At 47.9% G+C, this 22,372-nt stretch overlaps 1 protein-coding gene across 5 annotated transcripts in view; it reads left to right on the top strand.

Moving 5' to 3' along the window:
• Positions 1–22,372, top strand: part of LOC119457495 (protein phosphatase 1 regulatory subunit 21-like) — a 144,959-nt gene that overhangs the window by 12,426 nt on the left and 110,161 nt on the right. For 4 of the 5 annotated variants that reach the window (XM_049670129.1, XM_037719081.2, XM_049670130.1 and 1 more), the window contains 2 exons: positions 7,264–7,322; positions 20,281–20,375. In XM_049670129.1, coding sequence (XP_049526086.1) covers positions 7,264–7,322; positions 20,281–20,375 — 154 coding nt within the window. The remainder of the gene's footprint in view (positions 1–7,263; positions 7,323–20,280; positions 20,376–22,372) is intronic. The other variant, XM_049670131.1, reaches the window with a different exon arrangement.

Here is a 22,372-nt window from a genome sequence, read left to right as displayed (position 1 = left end):
TCGGAGCTCGGCGAGTGATGAACTCCGCAAATGTGCAACGCAAAAGAGCAAGAACGGCACTAGCATCAAAACGAAACGAAGCGGTGGAGTCTGCATCACCATAGTCATCCGCGGAAATCGTACGTGGATGACAGCAATGCCGGAACGCTTCGTGCCTATTTGTGCCTTTAAAGCCTTTATTCATGCTTTTACCGCTGTGCATAACACTGCGGTGGCTGCGGGCATTCATAATTGCGTAGTCGCCATCCATGATCATGTCGATAGTGGCTGCAGTTTCATCCGCAGCATTTGCGGCAAACAGTAGCTTCATTTTAAATCAGTACGTGCGTTGGCGGCGTGCCTAAACTGCATAGTCACCATCCGTGATTGCATCGATAGCGACTGCGGTTTCGTCCGCAGTTGTTGCAGCGAACGGTAGTTACATTCTGACTTGTTGAGTGCGTCGGCTGCGTGCCTTCAGCCATTCATAATCGTGTTGATAGCCGCTGCGGTTTCCTCCGCAGCTGTTGTGGCAAACAGTTTTCGTTTCGACTTGGTACAAAGCTGTGGAGGATGAAGAGGACCGGCTTAATCGCGATGGACGGACGATCTGTTGGTGATGAGCTCACTGGTGAAAAAATAATCAGGATGTGCATGCGGTAGTGCAAAGCGTGTCGCAAATGAAGGCGTGCGCCACGGCTGTGCTGTGAAGGAAGTCGCGAGGCCTCGATCGCCGCTGCGTGAGCCATTAAGTCACTGAGATGAGAATTTCAGCTTCCGCACTCCTTTTGTGCAAAAAAGCAACAGGATTTGCTCATTTCTTCACTAAATAAAAGCTTGTTAACGTAGTAAGCATTTGTTTATTATTTCCTGGATACTCTCGATAATTCGACATTCGGTTATTTGGGAATTTTTGTACTTCCTGTGATATCCGAATTAACAAGGTTTTACTGTAGGTGCAAGGAGATTAACCGCAGTGTCCTTAGAACATTTCAACACCACTGGCTAGAGGGCCTCGTTTGAGGGGCATTTGCCGCTGCACTTTTTAGTTGTCTGTGATTGTAAATGCAGAAACAGCCTAGAATAAATGGCATGCGTGACCTAAAGCATGGATAAAAAAAAAAAATGGCTCCAAATCTGATATAATTGGGGATCATTATTGTAACTGTTTGCTCCTTAACTTTATATACAGTTAAACCTCCTTATAACGAACCTCCATATAACGAATTCCTGGATATAACGAAGTTTTTCTATTCCCCACCCTTACTCCATAGAAGCACATGTACCGTAAAAACCCGCGTATAATACAGACCCGCATATAATACGAGGTATTATTTGGGGATAGCAATGACAAAAAAAAAAAAAAAATGTTTCATCCGCATATAATGCGAGCGAGGAAAAGCCACAGAAAGCATTTACAATATACTCTCGGTAATTTGAACACGCTTAATTCGAACTGACGCTTTGGTCCCGTCAAAGTTATGTGTATTCCTATAGGCGAAAACGGCCGGTAATTCGAACGCGAAAGCATTTGCGACGGTTAATTCGAACATACGGTGCACCGACAGTGCCCTCAGCAGCGCTCCAAATCACGCGGCGTCACCTCCGACCGGCATTGCTCCGACACCGTTATAGAGCAAAAGCTTAGGAAAGACCTCTCAACGCCACGCGGAGAAAAAGAAAACGAAAAAAAAAAGCGCAACGGCAATTTCACTCTCAAATAGCAAGGTCGCCGCTTCACCGTCGTGCCGGAACACACGTGTACGAGCCGACGTCTCGGCCAACTTCCCGACAACGGCAGAAAATGAAACTTCAGGGAAAGGGGCTAAGCTGGCGCCGCGCCGGCGGGAGCGGTGGTGGGCACGGAGCCAGTCGAAGGGGGGGGGGAGCTACGAGGGAGTTGAGAGGGATGGCGAGGGGAGCACTGCCACCGAAGCGACGGCGTTGCCAAGGCCAAATGCGCTTCTCTTCCGCCTCTGCCGCCGTTGCAACCATAGAATAAAGAACCGACGTTGCAACTGGGATGTCATCCGAGCCGTGAACGCTGCCCTCGGTGACGCCGAAGTGCTGCCCTGCGGCGCAATTTCCGATGGCCCTCAGCAGCTCAAATTACTTTGCTTTTAAAGGCAGCTGGGTACTACTTTCGCTGTCCTGACATCGGGCAAGAAAGACTAGCAAACGTGCCGATTCTTAGTGTGGTCAAAATGGCGCCTATTGAAAGCAGCAGCAGCCTGCCGACGCCACCGCAAGATGACGCATACTCCGCTACGAGTCTTGATGATGATAGTAGTGAGCAAAAACGAACCCGAAACTGCAAATTTTAGGCTGAAAACTTTGGGATCCGCATATAATACCAAGCAGAAATTTTACATGGTAAAATTAAAAAAAACACCCCGTATTATACGCATGTTTTTACGGTATTTGAGACCTCTACGTAACGAAGTGGCAGCGGGAGACCCCCTCGAAATAATGAATTGTCCCCGCCAGAAGCACCTTCTCTGCCGCGACAGAATGCAAAGCGACGGCATCGCGCTTGGTGTGCTCGAATTCACGGTGACTGCGAGGCGAGAGCGAGTTCACGTGTGTGTGCGTGCGAGCGTGCGCGAGGTGGGCCTGCATCCCTCGACCCAGCGATCTTGCCACCACGGGCGTAATCTTTCCCCCCTCCCTTCCTTCAAACCTGATCCCACCGCTTGCTGCAGCTGGCCTAGCCCGCCAAGCCGGCATTCTCCTATTCCAGTTGATGTTGCCAAAAAAAAAAAAAAGTTTTTTTTTCAACACGCTGGCAGTGTCATTCTTTGGTTAGAATCTAGTACGACCCTAAATTTGCGCTACCATATCGCCATCGGCATTTCAATATGGCCGCCTCCTACGCACTTCGAGCCTAGCTCCCGTAGCTTCGACCATGTGCTGTAGTACGTGTGCTTAGGCATTAGTCTACCAATTTAGTTAAACATTGAATGTTTACAAGTTTATACGGCCGATAAAACTACTATCCTTACTTCGTATAGCTGTCTGCTAATTTGCTATCGCAATCGATGCTTCGCCTTTCGGGCGAAACTGGGACTTCTTTGTTCATTGCAGCTTTAGTGTACTGGGAGTAAATCTGGAGCGATAGTTGTATTTCTGTATGATAGCATGAGGTGCGTGGTACTGTAAATGATTTTTTTTTCCTCTTTTTTGGTCACGGAAAACGGGTGCGGGTTACAATCGTGGACGCGTTAGAATCGAGTAAATGTGGCAAGCGTTTTTTTTTCGAATTTTCGTGCTGAACCTGCATATAACGAAATCCTCTTTATAACAGAGTTTTTCGGGAATTTGTCAATTGCGTTATATCCAGGTTTAACTGTGTACAGGGTGTTTCATTTTAGCTGCACCAAAATTTTCAAAATTTCGTTTGGCACATAGCACAATTATAATCCTTAATCTAAACTACTCGATGAAGCAGCCATTACCTCCACGAGAAAACAGAATGCCTTATTGAATAATTAACATAATTATGTTAATTAATCTTAAAATTATTTTGCAACGCATCTTTCAATCTACGAATTCTAGCTGCTGAGTTCGCAAGGCGATACACTTGGAATGAATTCTCAGGACTGAACCAGTTTCGAGATATTAATTCTCAAAGTGTCAGACGAAATGCATGGCCGTTCCAGTTAACTTTGTGCTTCAATGCATAAAACAGCGTTTTCCTCAAAAAGTTAACTGGAACGCCCATGCATTTCGTAGGACACATTGAAATTAATATCTCGAAACTGGTTCAGTCCTGAGAATTCGTTCCAAGTGGATACGCCTTGCGAACTCAGCGGCTCTAATTTGTAGATTGAAAGATGTGCCGTAAAATGATTAAGAAGTTAATTAGCATAATTATGTTAATTATTCAATTAGGCATTTTGATTTCTCGTGGAAGTAGTGGCCGCCTCATTGAGCAGTTTAGATCAAGGATTATAATTGTGCTATCTGCCTCAGGCAATTTTTAAAAATTTGGTGCAGCTAAAATGAAACATTCTGTATAACATATTGTGTGTTGCGGCAGCATTCATTCAGTTATCCAGTATCCGAAAAATGAACAATCCCTTGGAAAAACTGCAAGTAACATTATTCACTTTGCAAGGTCCTCGATTTCAGACTAAACAATTCCTGCGTGGCTATGTCAGTGGCCGGAACAAATCCTGAGGTTAACGCATTGTTTTTACTCTGCGTTCATTTTGATAAGATAGTGTATAAAATACGCAGTGCACCACTTCTTGCGCCTGCATGCAACAAGTGGAAGCGCTGATATGATCCGTAGTAGAAGCCGTGCACACACCTGTAAAATGATTGCTGCCGCGTTCCTCAAGTCCACAAAAAGAGAAAGATATATATAGATACGTGGCGTTGTGTAAAGTACCCGGACAATTGGCAGACAAGCGAGCAAAGCCTGGCTACTGGAGCACTTCGCTGTGCCCTCTTCATTGACGGGCCGCTTCTGCAGCTCTACTGGTAGCTCACAAGTCAGTGACACCTGTAAGATAACTACATATACACTGCTGGCGGATAATTCACTTTCACAGCCTAGTCGTAGTGTTGTTGGCCAGTGGCCAAGGTGCACAGCGGGCCTTCGAGTTGCTGAAGCACGGAGGCGATGGTGGTAAATCAACCAACACCGAGGTGGCGTACGGCATCGCACAGTGTCTGACAGCTAATAATAGAGCCACCCAAGCACATCAACATTTAGACATCCTCTCTTGATGTCTCGGCGGCCAGTCATAATATAATGTAAAAAAATTGCGACAAAATACAAGCTCAAAAGCCCGAGTGACACGTAGCAACAGCGTTTGCTCCAGAGAGCGTCTATTTCTGCACCGCATAGGGGGAGCCACGGTCGACATAGGAGAGGGTGAGTGCAGGTGGAGAGAGGAGATAGCACTACTTTTTGATATTCAGGGGCTTTAGCTGAAGTGCATTGGGGAACTGTTGGCATTTTATCGGCACCTAGATCTACACGTTTGTGGCGCTCACTTCACGCTGGAAGTCAAAATGCCTAGTTCGCCTCAGTTTACCGGAATATCGGACACAGTTCAGTGCTGTGACAGTACGCTCACAGCGCACGCTGCTTGGATAGCTCTCACTGGGTATTGACAGCCAGGTGTGGCTAGCGGAGAGGTTAGAGAGGCTTCGCGCAGAGCCAGGGAAGGTGGAGCTTAGCCCTGATTGCTTGGTGAACGAGTTGAGGAGAAAAAGCATGGATAGGGAAAAGGGTAACTTGTAACTGTCTGTAGCCCTCTTAATGTGAGATGCTTCACTTGAATCGTGGTGCGAACGTTTTACTGTAGCTGCAGCCTACACGTCTACAAAATTTGTCCAAATCCGTTACAGGGACCCTTTAAGTACAAGTTCAGGGCCGCTATTTTTAGCAATGCCTTTTGCTATGTCGTTTCTTATCGCGCTTCGTCAGTGGTCATAGCAACACTGGTGAATGGTGAATTAAAAAGTAGCATATAATCAAGCATAAGGCGTGTAGCTACTGTGGGGATGCTCGACCTTCACATGCCCCATGATATTGACACGTATACATGTTTATCTTTCAGCGGTGGCCGCTTTCCACCGGCTAACAAATGTTAAACGTTATCGCTCGGCACAAGATGCACCTGCCTGCATGTATCGGAAGTTTCTTGAACGTTATTGATGCTTCTAACCTTTGTCTATTGTCACCAACGCTTATGTAATCTGATTGTATGAGTGACGAAAATTGTATAGTACTTTCTGGAAGACACATGGGCACCAGACACATGGGCACCATGGACACATGGGCACTCTGGTACCTTCGATCACTCATTTATAAAAGCCGACTCGTTTCGCTGCTCATCAGATTTTGACGATCGCCGACTGTGTTCGCCACTATCATTGTGCTTCGAGTGCAACTTGCTTTTGTGGGCACAGGTTCGCCCAATAAAAAATCCGTTTCATCATTCACAGTTTTGCGACTGTTTTCTTCACCGTCACTACTACGTGACAATATTGTTTTCCCCGCATGGCTCGCGTCTCCTGTAATCCGGCTTCGACGCGTGGCTTTGCGCCGACACCGGCTGGTGCGTTTGCAGACTAGTACGAGAGATGGGGCAAGTGTTGCGCGGCTAACGCCACCTCACATCGTGGTTACTTGGGCACACGAGGGAGTAGTCTGTTCCTCTTTGGCTTGGGGTTGGTGAGCGGCGCGAACCTTTCGTGTGCTCGCCCGCCATTCGCGAAACCGTCCCGAGAAAGCTTCGGAACGGGGCACCATGATGGACGAACATGATCATTCGAATGCACCATCGTTCGCTTGACCGTACACGTGAATGATTAGGCATTGGTGACCAGCATAGGGGCGAACATATTTGCTCGCTATCCAGTCGTGGTGAGTCAGACTTCCTCGATTTCTCGCACGCCCGTCGGAAATGTTCTATGGGTAGTAATTTGGCTAGCAGGCATTAGTGTATGAAAGGTGCAGTAAATGCCCTTTTGATTGTTTGCACTACTGTGTTGTTGTTCCTTTGTCACAAGAGCACGTGTGAGACCCCCACACTATAAAAACATGACCCTGAGGACGTATTCCCGGTTGATTACTTTTTAAGGATAGGAGCACTATCAGGATATGTTGCGTTACTAGACGTGTAGGCACACTTCGGGGTCTACATGTAGCAGCGTATGCTTGGCTCTTTGCGGGGATGACTGTTGCCGTTAGACGCCCGATGTGTAGGGGGTGCTGAGTCACACAGCGTCTTGCAAAAGTGATCTGCCATAAATGCCTTTCCTAGTATATTGAGCTTAGCAGACAAATGTAGTCGCTACTGGTGCCTATTTCAAAAGTCTCTATGTGGTCTATGCACGGCCAGGGGCTAGGGCTTTCGTGAATTCGCTTATCTCGAAATTTTCCCCAATTTTTACAACTTCCAAGTTAACAAGATTTTACCGTAACTTTGGATATTTTGACCTCTCAAAGAAGTGTAGTACTTTTCAGTGCAACTCAGTTTTTTTTTTTCAGGTAAGGTTACTCTGGCAATACGAGGTTAACAAACCCCAAGAGGTCAGAATTATTCTACCACACCAAGATAATTTGCTCTTGGATTAGTGTTAATCAGCCGTTGCTTTCCATTTGTGGCAACAAGTAATTGGGCACATTTTAATGTTTCTGTTCGTCCTATATCTCCACTATTCGTCAGACTACGTTGTTGATTTACGTTGTGTCATGTTTCTTTTTAAAGTTACTGCTGCCGAGCTTTTGACAGAGAATCCATTTTCTTTTTTCGCGTGCTACAGCTGAAGCTGAAGTCATGTGAAAAGGAGCTGAAAGAAGTATCTATGAAGAATGAACTGAGGTAAGACAACTGCAGTTCTACGCATGCTCATAAGTCATGGTGGTTAGCTTCATTTTGTTCACTTTCACTCATCTTCATTCATTTACTGATTTAATTCATTTTCAGCTAATCTTATTACTTCATCTTTAGTTAATACTGTTGCGGGCGGCCGAACTTGCTTTATTACAGCCAACTATGATAGGTGCCATGACGCCATCTATGTTAAGCGCAGCACCCTATGTCCCCCCTTCTGAGTCCCCATACAAGTTCAGCCTTCTTGGCACACAAATAGTTTGGCCGCATTGAGAAGCGCGCTCCGACGCCTCCTGCACTGTTAGTAGGGAAGCACCAGAGGAGGAGGAGGAGGAAAAACATTTATTAAGAGAGAAAAAAAAAACAAGCAGGCGTCTTCCTGCTTGTGTTGGGAGGTGCCCTCAGTCCAGGGCTCCTGCGGCTCTTGCTGTCTCCCGGGCCCGCCGCACCAGTTGTTGCTGGTCACGAGGGTCCGAGCTAGTCAGCATGGCCTCCCACTGCTCGGGTGTGGGGTTGGGTATATGCGGGGCTACCTGTATATTGGGGCATGCCCATGTGGTGTGATATAGGGAAGCGTAGTCGTTACAAAGGGGGCATTTGTACGAGTACAGTGCAGGGTGTATTGCGTGTAATCTGCTTAAATGGGGGTATGTGTTGGTTTGTAATTGTCGCCATGCTACTGCGTCTTCGCGTGAGAGGGTCTTCTGCGGGGGTGGGTATTGTCGTCTGTTCAATCTGTGGTGTTCTAATATGGCATGGTATTGTAAAGGTACAGGCTCCATAGATGCGGCCGTATCCCTCTCTTGTGGCGCCCGGGTGGCATGAGCTCGGGCTACAGCGTGTGCACGCTGATTTCCACGGAGGGACTCGTGTCCTGGAGTCCATACTATTTCAACGTCGGGTAATTGAGAGGCTTGTTTGAGGAGTCGGGCGGCGATGGAACATATTCTGCCTCTGGCATAGCTCCGACAAGCTGCTTGAAAGTCGGTAATAATTGTAGCGTGTTCTTTGGTTTGACTAGAGGCGATGGCTGTCTCCTCCGCTTCAAGGTTGTTGGCAGTGCGGACCGTCATCGAGACCACCTCTTGAAGGTTATGGTCGACAACACTGACTGCCATGGCTGCTTTTCGGGGGTACTGCGCGGCATCTGTGTATAGTATGTTGGGGAGGTTACCGTATCTTGTTTGAAGAGTCTTTGCGCGAGCTTTGCGACGACTGGCATGATGTTCCGGGTGCATGCTTCTGGGGATGGCGGCTACCTTGATATGCTCCCGGATGTTGGGGGCCAGGTAGATTGATTTTTCGTGGCCTCGGCCCTGTGTTGGGTAGCCTAGATGCGCTAGGAGCTTCTTGCCTGTTGGTGTGAGGGCTAGGCGTTCTCGTTGGCTTGTGAGATGGGTGTCTATGATTTCTCTTACTGTGTTATGGACTCCTAGGGCTTTGAGCTTGAGTGTGGCTGTTCCCGGTGGTAGGCCGAGCGCTTGCCTGTATGCTTTCCGCAGAAGTATGTCTATTTGATCTTTCTCCTTGGGAGTGAGCACCAGAAAATAGGGCAACTCGCGTTGAGAGGTTTGGCTCTGGTCAGGATGCCAAAGGGCTTGCTGACTCCCTTCCAGTGGCCTCTACTGGGCTAGAGCTGCTGACCTGGGGGATGTCGGGACGTGATGAATGCAGTTGCGCTGCACCACACCCCCCTTGGGGGACATACGAGCACGGACGTTGTGCAGGGCTCAAGATGACTGACCCAAACCTGTTCACCAGGCACAAGCAGACGGAGCTCGAGGGCAGCCTGCCTTCTGTTGGAGTCCCTCGCACTTATGTCTTTCTTGAGGGCAAATGGCCTATGTGAACGCCTTTGACTTGCTCCAGCCCTCCGCGTGCGTGCACAAGCTCACAGAGTCCTTCCCCCTACCCCTCTTCTCTATTTCATCTTTCTACAGTCAACCCCGGATGTATCGAATCTGAAGCATCAGAAAAAAGTTCGATATATAGGTAATTCGATATATGAAATAATAGGGCCTGAGGCAAATGGCCGCTTACCAATTGGTGCATCCGAAGGCCGCGCACTTTATTTATCTGCAAGAAAAATTGCTGGGTCACTTTCAACTTCATTGCGAAGTCCAAGTTGACTCTTTTCTTTACACTTGCAGCGCCAATCGCTTGTGGAAAATGAACTCACGAATAGGCAGTCAACCCACACGACGACGCCACGAAAATCGGAAAGAAGGAATGTTGACGTTCGAGGTAGCACGTGGGCTAGCCGAACAGCTGGACGGGGCTCAACTGACTGCAAACACGACCCACACGGCTCAACTGACTGCACATTCTCTTCTCCATCTCCAGGTGCCAGAAGACCTCAAAGTGCACAAAGAAGTGCCCTTTGAGGTTTTCGGCGTGACACCGCGCTCAGTATATCGAATGTGCTGGTGAACGGGCGTTCTATATACGCGTGCATCAGCCCTAAACATTGCATGGGATTTTCAAGGGGATTTTATAGCTGTTCGATATACACAATAATTCGTCATAAGTGGGTTTGATATATCCGGGTTTGACTGTATTCCCTCTTTCCCGTCCCCCAGAGTAGGGTAGCCAACCAGACATATTTCTGGTTAAAATCCCTGCCTTCTCTCTTTCTCTCCTCCTTCTCGTCTGTCCTTGCTTGTTAGCGTGGTCTCTGTGGTCGACTTGATCCGAAGACGGACAAACTGGCTTCAGCAGGTTACTTGTCTTGGGGAGGCATGCTTGCAGTCATCTACCCATCAACAGCTGAGCAGGGCTAGCTCCATTGATGCCTGCTGTGTCTCGATATCCCAGCAGGGACAGGTACGGGTCCTCTGACTTGAAGAAGAGGTCCTTGACAGTTCGGACCATCCGTTCCACCTTGCCATTTGATTGCGGGAATTGAGGTCTACTGGTGGCATGACAGAAGCCGTTGGACTTTGCGAAGTCCCTGAATTCCTTGACTACAAACTGAGGTCCATTGTTTGTGCGCAGTAGCTTGGGGATGTCGCGGCGTGCGAAAATGCTCTTGCTAGCAGTGATAACTGTCGCTGATGTTGAGCCAAGGTTGATAACTTCAGGGAATCTGGACCTGTAGTCGATCAGAAGAATGTAGTCCTTGCCGTTCAGAGGGAAGAGGTTGGCCCCGACCTCATCTCAAGGAAGACTTGGGTTACTGAGGCTATCGTAGGTTCCAATCTTTGGACATGTGTCCCGGCACACTTGGTGCAACTGGAGATAATGTTGTCAATTTGGGTGTTGATGGCAGGTCATCATACTGACTTTCATGCCGTTGCTTTGCGAAGGTTGATCCCTTGATGGCCCTCATGGAGCATATCCAGCATGTAGGGCTGGAGAGAGGCGGGAACAACGATGCGGGTGTCCTTCAGGAGCAAACCGTCACACACGCTGAGGCCTCCCCTATGTTGCCAGCAATTTTTCAGGTGCATCCGCGACTTTGGGCCAGCCCTTGGTGCAGTACTTCATGAGAAGGTCGCACTCGCATCTGTTGCTTGAGCCAGGCGCAGACTGTCGAGCTGTGTGGAGACGAGGCATGGCAGTGAGTGGACGACCTCTTGCATATTGAGTTCCACCTGGTTGGCCTGTGGTGACGAAGGAGCATCTATAGGTGCCCGAGAGAGTGTGTCTACTGTAGCCAAGAGTTTGCTGGGTACGTAGGATACCTTGAACTGGTAGCTCATGAGCTTCAGACGGAAGCGCTGGATTCGTGGTGGCAAAAGGTCGGTCCCCATGTTACCAAGAGAGCAACGAGAGGCTGATGGTCAGTCTCCAGGGTGAAGTCCAGATAGCATACATACTAGCGAACCTTTGCACAGCCGAACTGGCTGCCAACGCTTCCTTTTCGGTTTGGCTATACCTTGTTTCCGCCGGTGTGAGCAATTGCTCACTGCTCGACATTCTCCTCAAGGTTGCTCTTGTAGAAGCACAGACAGCTGCCACACCAAAGGAGCTTGCGTCTGCATAAACCACTGTCTTGTACAGAGTGTTGTATCTTGCAAAGCACCGCTCAGAGAAGAGCAGTTCCTTTAGCTTTGCTAAAGCAGACTGCTGGGCGGGTCCCTAAATCCACTCAGTTTTTCAGCAGCAGGGCTTGAATGGGAGCAGTGGCGTCAGATACATTTGGTAAGAAACGTCCCACATGATTCACCAGCCCAAGTAGATGTCATCTGTGGTTGGCATATGCTTGCTGGCTCCTACTTTGTCAGGGTCTGTTGAAATGCCCCGAGCACTCACAATGACTCCTAGAAATTTGACACTGCTGGTGCGAAAGGAACATTTGTCACTGTTGAGCGTGATGCCTGCCTTGGAGAGTCGACCAAGGACCTGCTGAAGGCACTGGCCATGCTCTTCACGAGTCTTGTGAAAAACGAGGATATCATCAATCATGTTCACCACACCGGCCTGGCCTTCTAGTATTCGGGACATTTTTCTGGAAGTACTCCGGCGCCAACGTAATGCCGAATGGCAGCCGCGGGAAGCAGTACGATTAAACGGGGTATATAAATGCCGTGTACAATTGAAATTCCGGAGACAGCATGACTTGATGAAAGCTGGATGTGGTATCGAGCTTTGAAAAAAAAAACTTGGCATCTCCAAGCAAGCCTAGGCATTGTTCCACAGTAGGCAGCATCTGGGGTTCGCAAAGAATGACTTTGTTAAGCTGAGAGAGATCAGTGCAGTACCTGTAATCACCCAGACCTTTTGGGGCAGCTACTAGTCTGGCACACCATTCGGCCGGAGTGTCAATGCAACGGATCACCCCCTCTGCTTCCATCTTGTCCGGTTTTTTATTTATGGGCTAATGAAGAGGTAATGGAAGGCGTCGAGGTGCGCTTGGCGAGAATGGTGTTGCTCCGAGTTTCCAGCGGATCTTGTAAGTTTTGGGGCAACGTTCCCATTCCTTTGAACAGGCCAGAGTCTTAAGAGCAGCTCCCTGGGTGGATCATATGAGCTTGAGACATAGTCGAGGAACTTGCATACATCCAGGGCCTGAATTGCAGAGAAGCCAAGCAGCGGAACTGTTTTGGCAGCCAAAACATGCAGTTTTTGCTCCACAAACTTTTCTTTCCACGTGAGCGGGGCTTGGTACGTACCCAGGACAGGCAATGTGTGGTTACCGGGACCCTTGAGCTCGCCTTCTGGGACATGAAGCTGTGGCGGGACGCTGAGAAAGGAGCTTGGGACGACAGAAACTTCAGCTTTGGAATCTACCTTGAATGACAATGGACAGCCATTCACAAGTACCTCGATGAACTTCGTATTTGAATGATTTTCTGCAACAGCATGAAGCTCGATAGAGCTTGCTGAATACCGTGTGCGTTTCGAGTTGCTTCTTTCTTTTTTTTCTTCAAGCAGACCACTTCAATATGACCCTTCTTGAGGCAGAAATTGCAGGCGGCTTGTCAAGCTGGACAAAAAGGGCAGCCTCTCGGGTTATGTCAGTCCAGCGATGCTGCGTTCCCTTTGCGAATGCGCGCTGCATCTACGGCAAGTGGAGGCGTGTCTACCGAGTTGTATGCCCAGTGTTCATTTTTTGTGTCTTGCTGTTGCCAGACTTTCGTAAGCGTGTCTTGCAAGGTGAGCTTTGTACTTGGACATAGTTTATCCGAGAGGTTGCAGTTGAGCAAGCCGACAATGAAGCGGTCGTGGACTAGCCTTTCCTCGACTTCTGGCGTTGCGTAGTTGCAACACTTTACCATTTACCTGTGGCAACTGTAGAAGGCATCAGCTGTTTCCCCTGCCTGTTGAGCATGGCAGTGAAAGTGGGCCGTTTCATACAGCTTGTTAGGCGAATGAACGAAATGGTCTTGAAACGCTTTCTTGTTAGCACCAACATTCTTGAGGTCAGCGTTGTTGCGAGTATGACACGTGCTTGTGGACCTATACAGTAAAGCATGGAATGCACTTGAACTTCTGGTGTAGCTGTGTAGAAGCATGAGGCGAAAGTGTAACCCTTCTACTGGACCAGGCACGTCGCGTGGCGGTGGCCACTGGAGTCCTGGACTGAGGACCCATCCTTCAGCCCCCTTAGGTAACCCTTTTTTTTCCTGTATAAAGCTATTTCTCTCTTTCTGTACTGGAACAGCCACAAGGTCCAAGAACCTCGATTGTCGAAGTCAAATGGTGGTGGAGGGCGTAGCTGAGCGAACGGCGGCGGTTGGGTTAGCCATGGTGGGAGCAGTTGTCGTGATGGCGACTACTCGGGGCAGACGGATTCAGCCCCGTTGAACTACGGATGAGCATTAAGCCATTGAAGTACATCCCACTTCTGACATTATGTTGAGGGTGGCCGAGTGGGTCGGCATGCCGACAGCACTGCCTCAACAGACACCAATTGCATCCAGCAGGAGACTGACTGCCCCCACCTAGGGAACTCGGTTTATTATAACCAAGCATGCTAGGCGCCCTGGAGCCATCTATGCTAAGCACGGCGCACTTCAAATACAGCACAGACCGCTTATAATGTAAATCGCCGAAGTTGTGAATTTCCGCACTACTATAAGCACCACTATAACCACAGCAACATTTCTCTTAGGCTGTTGCAGGTGCAAAACATGTTGACCAAGCAGCTGCGTGTGTCAAGAATCGAAGCATAGGACCGGGATGTGCCCTCACTCATTGGTGACGTTGTTCCTGCATTTTCCAAGTGCCCGTAGAGCCTTTGCGAAGCATTTCGTTGATTCTGAACCAAACCGAAACTTTGGCCGACGACGAGCCGGCGGGGGGGCCGGGTGGTAGGCTGTTGCGGGAAGCTTGCCCTTCATATATGTATATATGTACATACATGCATATCTCTATATATATTGTTGCGTCCAAGCGCATCAAATAGACACAGGAATCAAGAAAAGAGTGGAAGAGGAGAATGACGACGGTCCAGCGGCCATTCCTGCCGTTCAGAGCCTGCTGTTCCTGCTGCTTCACGCCTAAATAAACCCCTTTTCCCTCTGCTCGTAACAATATATATATATATATATAGATGCTGATGATGAACTTTTTTAAATAAGCCGTATTTACTAACGTTTGCAGCTCGTTTCTTACTGTACTCTGACGAAGGCTGGTCCACCAGCCGAAAACATTCGAAAACAAGCAGGCTTTTGTTTTTTCTTAGAAAAAACAACCAGGCACATTTCAGCATAAAATAAATGCTTGATTCGGAGGTTTTTTGAGGTGACCTACAACTTTGTAATTTACATGTTTGCGATTCAAGCAATAATTAAAAAGTTCGCTCATTAAAAGTAATTTATGAATTCATACTTCGTGATGAAAAAAATACTGGCTGTAAGTGCACACGACTGTCGCTACTATGCAGTCGGTACAATTTCTCTTGAGCTTGTGGGGATTGAGGGATGCGCCGGCGCCATTGCGCGGGCTTCACCTGTTCTGCCGTCCCTCGCCTTTTTTCCCCGTCTGCGCCCAACCGGTTCTAGTGGTGGCGCTCCGCACGCGGTGGTTTGTGGTGTGGGCGGGGCGCTGATGTCACTACACAGCCGTGTCGGCTGCTAGCGGCGAAGTGTGGCTCTCTTATTTCCTGGACCAGCGCACAGTACGTACATGCTTTCCTCTCGTCCGCCGACACCTTTGTGACTAGGACTGGAGCTCGCGCACGGTGCCTTTGCCCGTGCGGGGAGCGCATACTTTGTGCTGATCCTTTCCCAACGCTAAGCTGATGAGTGGTGCCTAGTGCTCGCGCGAGGTCGTACCATGCCGTGCTGCACTTGCTGAAACCCTAAGCCGAAGGATATTGCCCGAGCTCTCGCGAGTTGACCCATTGGTTATCACCAGAGCAAGTAGCATAGCTGCCAGGACTTTTCCTTGCGGCATGTCCCAGCTCGAGCCTGTGGTCTCGCAGCGACGTGCTATAGGCGTCTGTTATTGTAATTTCGCCCTGGTCTGGGACCCCTTTGGTTCCCCCCCGCGCGGGCGTCTGTGCAGTCCTGGGCCTGACGGATTCAATAAACGGTTTCCGTCAACTCGGGGCTTTACTGGGTTTTTGCGTGCATCGCTCGGTAGCCCCTTGCGGCCTCTGAGCTCGCGCGCGAGCGGTGCTGGAGGCGACGGCTGACGTGGCCCTGTGGCTCACTAAGCTCGAACCCGCGGTGGTTGGTCTCCTGTTAGACACCAAGAACCCACAAGCTCTTGGTCTTTTTTTAAATCTTGGTCCAAGTTAACTGGGACACCCTGTATATATATATCCCTGTGTTGTCCTTGGTGTATATGTTTGTTGGCTTCCTATTAGGAAGCCAACAAACATAGACACCAAGGACAACACAGGGGAAATTACTTGTACTTGCTGAGGGAATTAAAGAAATGATAAATTAAAGGAAAAATAAGTGGATGAAACAGCCGAACCCTGGCTAATAATCCTAGGGTTAATTCTAGTAGTAAAACATAAATACCCTGGAAAATGGATGGGAAAACGGCACCACGGTCGCTCAGTGGTAAAGGCATCGCACGCGTAATGCGAAGATGTGGGATCGTTCTCCACCTGCGGCAAGTTGTTTTTTCATCCACTTTAATTTCCTTTAATTTATCATTTCTGTAATTCGCTTAGTAAGTACAAGTAATTTTCCCCTGTGTTGTCCTTGGTGTCTATGTTTGTTGGCTTCCTATGATATGATTAATAAAATCGGTCCCCTCGGTTCCCTTTCTTCTCGTTCATATATATATATATATATATATATATATATATACACATACATACATACATACATACATACATACATACATACATACATACACACAATTTACCCTATGTTGTCCTTGGTGTCTTTGTTGGCTTTTTATGGCAGTTCGATAGTTTAGAGTTTTCGATTAACGACTGACAGCGAGAGGCTGACACGGAAAGACTGATGTTTATTGTCGCATGCTCCTTTTTATACTGAGTGGTCTGGCCTGAGTTGCCAGACCACATAACGGTACATCATTCCCTTTTTAGGGTAAACGACTGTAGTAAACAACACAAAACGCAGAAACTTCAACAGAAAATGCAAAATAAAAGAAAAGTTACGCAATTTGTTGAAAGTCCTTTGTATATGAAAGCTTCAATGGCAGGCGCTTGATATAGATAGATTTTCGAGAAATAGATGAAATGAAATAGATTTTCGAGTTCGCTGTCCCACATCATTGCTTGTCCCAGCTGCTCCTTGGTCGTTTGCCTGGTTGTCATCTTGCTCGGGTGCTTTGGCCTGCCTCACACTCCGATGGTGAATGGTAGTTGACGACGGAGCATTTTCGGCAGCTGGCGTCACCTCTGGGTTGCCGGTCATGCTTGCTGTGGTTGAGTCTGGCTGGTAGACGCTGCTTGATGGAGGACAGTCTTCTGCCGACTGTGGTCGCCCTGCTAGAGTAGCATCCTGCGCATGGCCATTGTCTTCATACTTCTCATCCTTTCTTTTGTTTTGAGGATGTGCTGCCTGTTGCGTCTTAGGCTGCTGATCTTCGGTCCTGTGCACGTAAGACGGGGGATTGACGCGGTCCTGAATTGTGGCTTTGACTGTCCACCCGGAGCCATCTAGAAAGCTCACGGTGTCTCCCCTGGCCAAGACTGGAAGTTAGGTGCAAGCCTTCGGTTTCTGCATGTGCTTCTTCACCTCTGCCGCAGGTTGAACAGCGAAGTCCGGTAGGCATCTCCAAAGCTGCCTCCCCATCACAAGTTCATCCGGGCTTTATCCGTCCTCCAGGGGAGACAGACGATAATTCAGGAGAGCCACCCAGAACGCCACCCTGGCATGCTTAGTTTTCTTCAGGAGGCGTTTGACGGCCTGTACTCTCTTTTCTGCCTGACTATTCGCTCTCGGGAACCTGGGACTTGAAATCACATGTGGGAAGTCACACACCCGCGCAAAGTTGCGAAACGCAGTGGAGGTGAATTGCGGACCCCCATCGGTGTGTGTCTTCAGCGGAATGCCGTTCCTTGCAAACATCATTTCAAGTTTTTTGATGACGCTTTCAGTCGGTGTCTGCGTCAGGTGCTGTACTTCTGGATAATTTGAATATGCATCATACGCTACCAAGTACGAAGCCCCCGAGTATTCGCACAGATCTATTCCGACCCTTTCCTAAGGAAAGCCAGGAGCAGGGCTGTTGATGACAGGCTCAGCCGGCTGATGATAAGCAAACTGGTAGCACGTGCCGCACTTCGCACTTAACTCTTGCAATCTATTTCTGCATGCCAGGCCAATGCATTAGAAGCCGTGCTCTTGCTTTCGTGTTGTTGAGCCCGAGATGCCCTCATGCAGGCGTTCCAGCATCTCCTTGCGCAGTTGCCTTGGAATAATGACCTTGCAACCCTTCATTAAGATTCCATCTACACATAACAGTTCCGATTTCACTGCAGCGAGTGGACCCGTTATTTCAACCTGTCCTAGCTTTGTTATGCCTTGCCTCAGCTCTTCGTCTCGTTGCATCGCTTTCTGCAGCTTTCTTTTACATTTTTTCACTGACGAGGCTTGCCTGGACATGACCAGCATGCACGCTAATGTCCTCATCCTCATTTGGCCGAATGTTGTCTTGAACTGGGATCCGGGATAGCGCATCGGCTAGTAGCAGTTTCTTGGCACGAACTACGAGGTGAGTTCAAAACGCACGAGTTGCAAGAAAAATCGCTGCAGTCAAGGAGGTATTTCACTGAGTTCCTTTTTCGCTATCGCCAACAGATGCTGAAGATCAGTTTCTTCTGCAATCTTGGTGCCAATAATAAACTTGCTAAATTTCTTGCACCCAAACTGGATTCCAAGCGCCTCCTTTTCAATCTGTGTGTATCTGCTTTCGGTTTCCGTGAGCACACGCAACGCATACGCTACTGGCCGCCAGCCATTATCACGAAGCTGCGTCAGCGTGGCTCCTAACGTATTCCTGGAGGCATCGATGCTAACCTTGATTTGTTTTCGTGGGTCAAAAACTGCCAGGACGAGTGCTAACATTAGCAACATACGAATATTTTCCCATTCTTTCTGGTGAATGCTGCTCCATTCAAAACACGCACTTTCATGCATTAAGCTGCACAGCGCCGCCATTTTTTCAGACAAGCAAGGAATGTACAAGCAAGACAAGCAAGCACATCATCTATGCCAGGGATCCTGTTTAATGCTTCACTGATTTCTCTTTGAAATATTTCCGTAGCAGAACTTAGGCCAAATGGTAGTCTCAGGAATATGTATCACCCGTACGGGGTACTGAACATGCAAATTCTTGATGATGCGTCATCCAACAGTATTTGATAAAACCCCCAATTTGCGTCAACCTTGCTCAGCTACCTAGCTCCTGCTTCTCGGAAGCTCGTATCGTTCTCGTTTGATGTTTTCGTTTATGTGCTGCAGATCCATGCAGATTCGAGTTCCTCCGCCCTTCATCTCAACAATGACTAGTGGACTCGCCTACTCTGCCATCTTCACGATGATGCCTCCATGCGCTCCAGTTCTTCGCGCAAAGGGGCCTGTCTCGCGTGTGGCACTCGTCTTGCTGGCACTGCTACCGGCTTGGCTCCATCTTTCATTGTGATGCTGTAAGGACGCTTGACACGGCCGAGTCCTTTGAACAACTGCGGAAATTCTGCCGTTATCTGCTCTCCCAGACTTGACAGCCTTGAAATGGCGTGGGCACGTGTAACTAGTTTGAAACACTCGCAGGTTGAAAGTCCCAACAACGCTTGCCTACCTTTCTTAATTTTGAAGATAATCTGCTGCTACTTGTTGCCCAGCCGAAGTGGCAATGATGCTGGGTTGAAATGCTCAATCACATTTCCTTTATAGCTTGTCAGCGTTGTCTTGCTTGGGCACAGCTATTTTTAGCCTTGCAAAAAGAGAGAGAGGTAGCAAGTTCGCCTGCGCACCAGTGTCGACCTTGAATGTCACAGCTTGCATGCCCACTGTTGCAACAACTGTCCAGTCACGACCCGCTGTACTTGCCTGATTGAATAATTCACGTAATTACGCTAATTAACTTTTTAATTATTTTATGGCACATCTTTCAATCTATGAATTATAGCCACTGAGTTCGCAAGGCGTATCCACTTGGAACGAATTCTCAGGACTGAACCACTTTCGTTATATTAATTTTCAAAGTGTCCGACGAAATGCATGGGCGTTCGTTAACTTTGTGCTTCAGTGCATAAAACAGCATTATCCTCAAAAAGTTAGCTGGAACTCCAGCCCATGCATTTCGTCTGACACTTTGAAAATTAATATCTCGAAACTGGTTCAGTCCTGAGAATTTGTTCCTAGTGGATGCGCCTTGCGAACTCAGCGGCTATAATTCGTAGATTGAAAGATGTGCCGTAAAATAATTAATTAAAAAATAATTAGCATAATCATGTGAATTATTCAATTAGGCATTTTGATTTCTCTTGGAAGTAATGGCCGCCTCATCGAGTAGTTTAGATCAAGGATTACAATTGTGCTATCTGCCACAGGCAATTTTTGAAAAATTGGTGCTGCTAAAATGAAACACGCTGTATATAATGTTGTGCTAGCTCAGTGGGGCAGCACGGTGCTGCTGCATTTTTTTTCCTCCATTCCTTGTTTATTCACTCGCTGTACGTCTTCTTCTCCACATCGCTCGTCACTCTACCTCATTCTTGAAGTGCGCTCGCTTGCTCGCTTGTCTGTGGGATTTTGCGGCAACCGCATTATAACCGGTATTTCGTCTCGCGCAGCTGCACATAAGCGGTATACGTATACATTTAGTTTTATGGGAAGATAAATGGCAGTCAGAAAAGACCGCATTATATCCGGTCTTGTACTATAAGCGGTTGCTGTAAGCGTTTGTAATCCATTTTTATTTATTCTAATCTTTACTTTATTCACTTAATATTATTTTGTTCAATTAATTCATTTTCAATTAATATTGCCTTAATTTCATTTATTTTAGTAGCAGTCTTTATTTCATTCATTTTCATTGAATTTATCTTCATTTCATTCGTTTTCAGTGAATCCAAGTTGGCTGAAGTTACAGAGATCCTGGGAAGCCGGCTAGAGGAGGCCAGGACTATTGTTGAACAAAATGTTCATTTCAGGGATGTAGGTAAGTAAAACGAACACAGGTTCATGTCTTGTGAAACACAGTAGCCTAATAGAAATAGCCTGCGTAAATGATATCGTTTTGTTCTTGTGTTGTACACGATTCAAAATTTTTTTAAATGTTTGCCATTCACCAACAATTTGTGATATATTGTTATAGCAAGCAGTTTGTAGAACAAATTTACCACTTCAGTGTCATGGCTGACTCGCAGATTATTCAAAAACTGCAGCCTAGGAAATGAAATACAGTAGAACCTTATTGATATGATCTCATTTTGTACAATTTCCCAGCGACAACATTCATGATCGAGAACACAAAAAATGACCCAATACAGTTACGCTTTTTTTTTCACTGGTTAATATGCTCCCGGAAAATGCATATTTTGGCACCAGCCTTCAGTACATCGGCAAACTGTGCTTTTAATAGACCGTAACCCAAATAGACAGTAACCCAAAGCGCAGTCGAGGTTGGCAGAAAACCAGATGGGATGATGAAGTTAGGAAATTTGCAGGCGCAAGTTGGAATACGCTAGCGCAAGACAGGGGTAATTGGAGATCGCAGGGAGAGGCCTTCGTCCTGCAGTGGACATAAAATATAGGCTGATGATAATGATGATGAACCCAAATGCACCGCTGTTCCCTGCTACCGGCGACGGTGCAAAGTAAGCATCGTGTCTTAATACAATAGGGGGAGAACGACAAAGCACGTCTGGGGCTGCTTGAGTCCCACCAGCTCGACACGCTTCAATGTCTTGTGTTGCCACGATTTCCACTGAGTGGGCACGTCAAAACTTTCTGGCAAAATGCCCTGCTCGAAGATTCACCCAAACATGATCTTGCGGAAGCTACAAAAACGACAATGCACATCTCTGGCTGCTCGGTCCCCACAAGCTCGGCACACATCGGTGTGTCGTGCTGCAACGATTTGCGCAACGCTTCATAGTATGTCGGTGTCAGCAACAGTTGAGTTTGCCAAATGTTGACTTTGGGTCCCACGCTTTCGTAGTAAGTATGCTTCCTTTTGGTCTTTTTGTGCATTTTTCCAAAACACACGGACAAGGTTCTACTGTAGGCAAAAAACCGAGCTTACAAAAACAATTGCATATAGTAAAGCCATCTTGTCAGTCGAAATGTAACTGACTATATTAGTACAGGCTTCACAGCTCAAGTTTGCATTCGAAGTTGTTTACATTGTTTTCAGCAATTGCGCAAGTTTCATGACTTATTATTAAATTGTTGGTCCCATCAGTTGCCGTAAGTTTATTCAATCTTATTTCTGTGGTCCCTCTAGGAAACATAACAGTGTTCCACTATACAGTATAGACCACTTATAACGTAACCGCTTATAGTGCAGGACCGGATATAGTGCGGTCTTTTCAGACTCCCGTTAATTTTCCCATAGCACTCCATGTATACACGTATAGCTTGTAGTGCAGTTGCGGGAAACGAAATACCGCTTACAGTGCGGCTACCTGGGAGTACGGAAGTCAATGGACACGGCGAACGCTCCCCTCAAACGGGCGCCCCAAAGAGTGCTCGAGGAAGAAAGAGAGACGAAGTGGAGGAGAAGGGCACGTGGTGCGAACGAACAGCCAGTGAGGCTGAAACCATAATCTTGAGTGCGAGTCGTGAATTATCATGGCGCGCATAGCGAGCGAGGGCCACGAAACTGCCAACGCTGGCCAACGCGCGCTTCACGATAACGGCAGTAAACGAAACTCCAGGGAGCGGGCGGCGCCGGCAAGGCACGGCGAAGGCCGCACGCGGAGACCGTGGAATGTGAGGGAGGAGGGCGACAGGGAAGCGGATTTCGCCTCGGCAACTCTGCCACTTCGGTGGCTCCCCTCGCCCTCCCTCGTAGCTCCCTCACTTTCGATTGTCACCGTGCGCGCCCGCCGGCCGGCCCGGCGCCAGCTCCCCGAAGTTTCGTTTTCTGCTGTTATCGGGAAGCGGGCGTTTGCCGGCGTGGGCAGTTTCGTTGGCCGGCCTGGGACAGCGCCG

This window comes from Dermacentor silvarum, chromosome 7, assembly GCF_013339745.2.
Source record: "Dermacentor silvarum isolate Dsil-2018 chromosome 7, BIME_Dsil_1.4, whole genome shotgun sequence".
Classification (NCBI taxonomy): Eukaryota; Metazoa; Arthropoda; class Arachnida; order Ixodida; family Ixodidae; genus Dermacentor; species Dermacentor silvarum.
This window is presented reverse-complemented; position numbering and strand designations above follow the sequence as displayed.